Source organism: Lycium ferocissimum, unplaced genomic scaffold (genome assembly GCF_029784015.1).
Source record: "Lycium ferocissimum isolate CSIRO_LF1 unplaced genomic scaffold, AGI_CSIRO_Lferr_CH_V1 ctg19335, whole genome shotgun sequence".
NCBI lineage: Eukaryota > Viridiplantae > Streptophyta > Magnoliopsida > Solanales > Solanaceae > Lycium > Lycium ferocissimum.
Genome location: NW_026718353.1, coordinates 827 through 7,226, shown reverse-complemented (window position 1 = coordinate 7,226; position 6,400 = coordinate 827). Strand labels below are relative to the sequence as shown.

The window sequence follows — 6,400 nt, the reverse complement described above, 5'->3', positions numbered from 1 at the left end:
CATCCAAATGATCCACCCCCAAATGATCCACACCTAAATGCACCTATGCCACCCCAACACCATCCAAACATCCACCAACCAAATGATGATGAGATAGAGGAAGCCATACTCGAGCATGAATGATATGGTGACCAAGGTTGGAGGCAACGAGGGCAAGCACAAGGAGGTTATCGATGGAGGGGTGGAAGGCATGGTCCTAACCCTCACATGGGTAGGCAAAGAGGGTACCAAGCTCATGAAGGGTACCAAGGTCGTGACCATCAAGGTTATGATGACGATGGAGATTTTCATGGGAATCACGGTTATGGAGGAGGGCGAGACACGAGTCTCAATTCTATCAAGGTTACTCTCCCAATCTTCAAAGGAGGAAGTGACCCCGATGCATTTCTTGATTGGGTGATGCATTGTGATAGAATTTTCTTGACGAATGACATGTCCGAGGTGAAAAAGGCGTCTTATGCCATTGCTCAATTCGAAGGGTATGCCTCCACATGGTGGGAAACTCAAGTGAAGGCTAGAAGAATTATTGGGCTTCCTCCTACACCTACTTGGGATGAATTGAAGGACGCCATGCGGCGTAAGTATGTCACCGAACGCTACAAGCAAGAACAACTCAAGAAGGTGTATACTTTAAGGCAAAGCAAAAAGAGTGTGGAAGAATACTATGATGAGTTCCAAATTGTCAAGATGAGAATCGACTTTGACGAGGATGAGCTAAATGCTATGACTCGGTTCCGAGCCGGGTTAAATGGTGAGATTGTCTCACAAATAAGACTCCACAACTATGGGAGCATTGAAGAGACTCTTCAAGCGGCTATTGAAATAGAGGAGGGTCTCAAGGAAGACAAAATCAATAAGTCAAGGGGCTATGTGAGTTCATGGAACAATAACAAAGAACGAGGAGCTTCCTCCTCCAATTGGCAAAAGAATAAGGCCCCCATACAAGAAGCCAAGAAACCATTTGTGAAGAATTCTCAAGTTGAGAAGCAAGTTGACAAACAACCTCCGAAGTTTGCTCCAAAAGAAGGAGGTACGAAAACTCCTATTCAATGCTTTAAATGTCATGGCTTCGGTCATAGAGCAAGTGAATGCCCTAATCGTAGAGCGTTTATTTTGAGAGACACTTATAGTGAGGATGAGGGAGAATGTGAGAAAGGAGATGATGAGGGCGATCATGAGAATGAACAACATGATAGTGAAGGGGATGGTGTTGAAGGAGATGATGAGCCTATTGTACCTCTCTATGTGGTGCGAAGAACCATGATAAGCAAAGCAATGGATGACCCAAGTCAACGGGAAAATCTCTTCCACACCAAGTGCATCATTAACCAAAACACTAGCATCATGATCATTGATAGTGGGAGTTGTGCCAATGTTGCTAGTACCACCCTTGTTGATTTCTTGAAACTTCCCACCACCCGCCATGGAAACCCTTACAAGCTTCAATGGCTCAATGAATGTGGTGAATTGAAGGTGACTAGGCAAGCTATCATCAAATTCACGGTTGGGAAGTATCACGATGAGGTGTTATGTGATGTTGTTCCCATGCAAGCGTGTCATCTTCTACTTGGCCGACCATGGCAATATGATAGGTCCGTCAACCATAATGGGAGAACTAACCAATACACCCTTGTCCACAATGGTGTCAAACATGTCTTGAATCCCATGACCCCCTCCCAAGTGGGTGAGATCTATAACAAAATAAGGGAGTTGAAGGAGAAGGGTCGTAGTGCATTGAAAAAGAAGAATGTGGGGGAAGAGGGAGTAGAAGAGAGTAGTTCTCAAGAGTTGAGTGGAAAGAACGGAGAGCTTAGAGGAAAAACCAAGGTGTCTCTTTTGGCGAATTGTGGGGAAATTAGGGAGGAATTGGGGGAGCGTTAACCGATGATTCTCCTCATGCATCGGGACTATGCATTGCACACTAATGAACTAACCCCTTCTTTTCCTAGTTCTATTTCTTCTCTTTTGCAGGAATTTGATGATGTGTTCCTAACGGAACTCCCAAAGGGGTTACCACCCTTGAGGGGAATTGAACACCAAATTGATTTTGTCCCGGGGTCTCAACTACCAAATAAACCGGCTTATAGAGCCAACCCGATGACACTAAGGAGCTTCAAAGGCAAATAGATGAACTCCTTGAAAAGGGAGTTGTGCGAGAAAGTATGAGCCCATGTGCCGTGCCCGTGATTTTGGTGCCAAAAAAGATGGATCATGGCGCATGTGTGTTGATTGTCGTGCCATCAACAAGATAACGGTAAAGTATCGCCATCCCATACCTCGTCTTGATGACATGCTTGATGAGTTGAATGGTTTATGCATATTCTCTAAGATAGATCTTAGGAGCGGGTATCATCAAATCCGGATGAATCTCGGAGATGAGTGGAAAACGGCATTCAAGACCAAGTTTGGTCTATATGAATGGTTGGTGATGCCTTTTGGTCTCACTAACGCTCCTAGTACTTTCATGCGTTTGATGAATCATGTGATGAAACCTTTTATTGGCAAATTCGTGGTTGTTTACTTTGATGATATTTTGGTGTATAGTAAAACCATGGATGAGCATGTTATTCATTTGAAATGTGTGTTTGAAGTGCTTAGACGAGAACAACTTTATGCCAATGTTGATAAATGTTCCTTTTGTGTGGATGAAGTTGTTTTCTTGGGATTTGGTGTGAGCTCAAGGGGGTTGAGGTTGATGAATCCAAAATAGAAGCCATAAGAAATTGGCCCACTCCAAAATCCATTGGAGATGTACGAAGCTTTCATGGCTTGGCTAGTTTCTATAGGCGTTTTGTTAAAGGATTTAGTACCATAGCCGCTCCTTTGACCGAGGTAATCCGAAAGGACAAACCTTTTTCTTGGGGTACGGAGCAAGCTAATGCCTTTGACACTTTAAAACAAATGCTTAGCTCCGCACCATTGTTGCAATTACCCGACTTTGACAAAATATTTGAGATTGAATGTGATGCAAGCAAAGTGGGTATTGGAGCCGTTTTAATGCAAGACCAAAAGCCCATAGCCTATTTTAGTGAAAAACTGTCACGACCCAACCCCGTGGGCCGTGACTAGTGCCCGAATTGGGCACCCAAACACAATCACAAATCCGAGTCGCAAACAGATGGCTTATACAGACATAAATATCAAACGCCGTTCGAATATATCAAACTATCGCAAACACATCTCAAACACATACCGCATATATATCGAAGCGGCAAGGCTATCAAATGGCGCAACGGCCCAAAACATATACAAATGCAAGCCGACGAGGTTGGCGAATGGGATCGCCCGTAACGTATATCATACAAACACAATCGTACGTAATGGGCATAACCCACAAACATGTCCACGTACCTCTAAACGCAGACAAACGGAATCATAAGATGGGACCCCCGAACAAATATATACAAATGCAACGAACGAATATATACCAAAAGTGTGGCTCCGGAATAAGGGGAGCACTCCAACAAAGAAGAGGGTGTCCTAAACAGTGGATCACCAAATGCGTCACCGCGGGCATGAAACGCGCCCCCGAAGAAAGGGGGTCGCACGAAATATGTACCGAGTATGCAAAGCGTAAAAATGTAGTATACAAATCGGAGTCGTAATCGAAATAGAGGTACAGAAAGTAAATGCATTTCCAAAATATCAAAATATTACTTCAAAATATAAGTCATGGATAGGGCACAGGAAATATGGTCGCCCGCCTGTCGATGGCGCCATAACACAAGATAACACCGTAAAGTTTCAAATCTCCGTATCCCCATCACATATCATACACAACATATCGCCATACACAAGATAACACCAAATATAGCGAACCCGCCCTCGAGCAAGGAGCTCGGTGAACCATAAACACAAGATAACACCGGAGTATAACAAAGCGCGCACGACAACGTAACCGGCCCGGACTCGGCGAAAGATATACAACGAATGCACGAGCGGAGTCGTGAGGAATCATATGCATAAAATCATTGTCATAAATCCAAAAGATAGGTAAAATAGTCATAATTGAAATCGGAATAATAATTACAACATTTTCTTTCAAAAGTTGTCGAAATCACATAAAGGAACGTTGCGGGACCCACGGACGAGTGTAGACCCGAGCTGGGCCCGCTTATGGAAAAAATACTCGTCTAACCTCATACAACCTTCTACGAAAATCTCAAGGCAGTCCGAGCTTTTCTATGAAAGTTATGGGCGTTCGTAGTTTTGAATCGTTAAAGAATAAACTCTTTAAAACCAAACTTTCATGCAACCTTTACAAATCAAGAATTCCAAGAACATAGGATCAATATTTCATAACATCAACATATGAATATCAAGAAACAAATGCGTATCATAGACATGCTCGGATTGCGAGAATAGAGTTTTCTCGAAGTTCGTGCCATAGCCTATTTTTAACTAAGGCATGCCAAAGAAAGAAGGTTACTTTACATACCTCAAACGCTCTCCAATATAATCCAAACTCAAGCTAAATCCAACCTACGTCTCGGGCTGCCCAAGATCTATAAACAAGTCATAATATGCCAAACATTAGCTAGAGATATTTGGGCATTTTAATTCCAATTTAGCCCTTAATTCTACAGAAATTTGGGCAGCATTTCCCCTGTAAATAGGCCACCCCGAGAATTTAACTCGGCCAAATCAAAAATCAACAACAACAACAACAACCAACCTAGCAACATCAATAATCAATCCGAAAGGTAATACAACAATAATAACTCTCTTTTCCATCATTCAACAACATTCATAAATTCAATTCAACGGCTTACCTTCAAGCCAACATTAACGCTTATACATTCAAATACTCATCCAAACCCATATCAACAACATTTAAAGACATTCCAATCAATTCATACAACATTTCCAACAATCCAAAACTTGCTCCAATTTGCCCGAAAATAGCCCCCCAAACCCGAGACACCCCTATGTCAATTTCCTCATTTCCAAACCATGATTTGCATCAACAATCCACATTCTAGAAATGCTATTCTCATCAATATACAAATTACATCAAATGTACAATATCCTCCAAATCAGTCCGCAACAATCACAACAACAATTTGAGTCACTAAACATTCATTTCTAACATAGAATTCATAACGACAACGACTAAAACACTAAGCGATATTAATTCATTTTTGTCATATTCCATGATCATTTTCGGCCAACATACAACATATATACATATGGATAATTCTCATTCATTTCTTCACACTACAACCATCACAACATGCTAACAAGACTTTAATTTATCACTTCAATACAACACAACACACACACACTTACAAGGCTAAATCTCACACACATGGCCTCAACTCCAACACACTATATTTCATGAATTTCCTTCATTTTAGCATACTACAACATGCATACAACCTTTATAACACATAAAACATAATCAAATCTTACCTTTCCTCTTCAATTCCACAATAGGCTAGGGTTTCCATAATGAAAACTAGCGGGTTGATCGCTCCAACGACACTTCCACGCTACTTAGGACCTCAAAATAGTGGGTTTGCATCAACAAAATATTTTAGGAGGAGCTTGAATGAAAGTTGGTTTTTCTCATGTTGGCCGAGAGCCTCACTTTTCAACTTGTTCTTTTTTTTTTTTTTTTTTTTTTTTGTCTAAGTGTTGGAATGAAAATTAGTGGTCATCTTTTGCTATTATATGAAGTGCACAAATTGTCCCTTGGCCCACACAAGTGTTGGACCAATTAAAATTGTCCACAATTTGTGTGGGCCAACTCCCACACTTACACGGCCACTTCATGGAAAATGGATGATTTCCAACTTCCAATTTTATCACTTTTGGTCCCAAATTTTCCTAATTGTCCCATGCAACAAATTCATGCACAACTCATGACTCAAAATAAAATCGAAGGTCCAAAAATCCCGACTTTGCATTCCGAAATGGTTTGGACCCTAGCTTATCATAGTTGAGCCAAATTGTCCCAATATACAAAAATGCGGGATATAACAAAAACTCAAGGGAGCGACTTTGAATTATACTACCTATGATCTTGAGTTGTATGCCTTAATTCGTGCTTTGGGAAATTGGCAACACTACTTGTGGCCCAAAGAGTTTGTGATTCGGACCGACCATGAGTCCTTAAAGCATCTTAAGGCCCAAGTGTAAGTTGAACAAAAGGCATACCAAATGGGTTGAATTCTCGAATCCTTCCCTTATGTAATCCAATACAAAAAGGGAAAGGATAACGTAGTGGCGAATGCCTTATCAAGGAAACATGTTTGATCAATACTTTGTCTTCCAAATTGACGGGTTTTGAGAGCTTGAAGACATTGTATCCCGAGGACCCCGTCTTTGCGCCAATCTTTCTAAAATGCGAAGAATGGGAAAGGGAAAGGTGACTTAGGGATAGATCTTCTACTCCCTA

At 41.4% G+C, this 6,400-nt stretch overlaps 1 protein-coding gene across 1 annotated transcript; it reads left to right on the top strand.

The window, feature by feature from the left end:
* Nucleotides 1-207: 207 nt before the first annotated feature.
* Nucleotides 208-1,881, top strand: LOC132042939 (uncharacterized). The gene is made up of 2 exons (XM_059433450.1): nt 208-832; nt 896-1,881. Exons 1-2 carry the CDS (start codon nt 208-210, stop codon nt 1,879-1,881), a joined length of 1,611 nt encoding a protein of 536 aa, XP_059289433.1.
* The last annotated feature ends 4,519 nt before the right edge of the window (nt 1,882-6,400 follow it).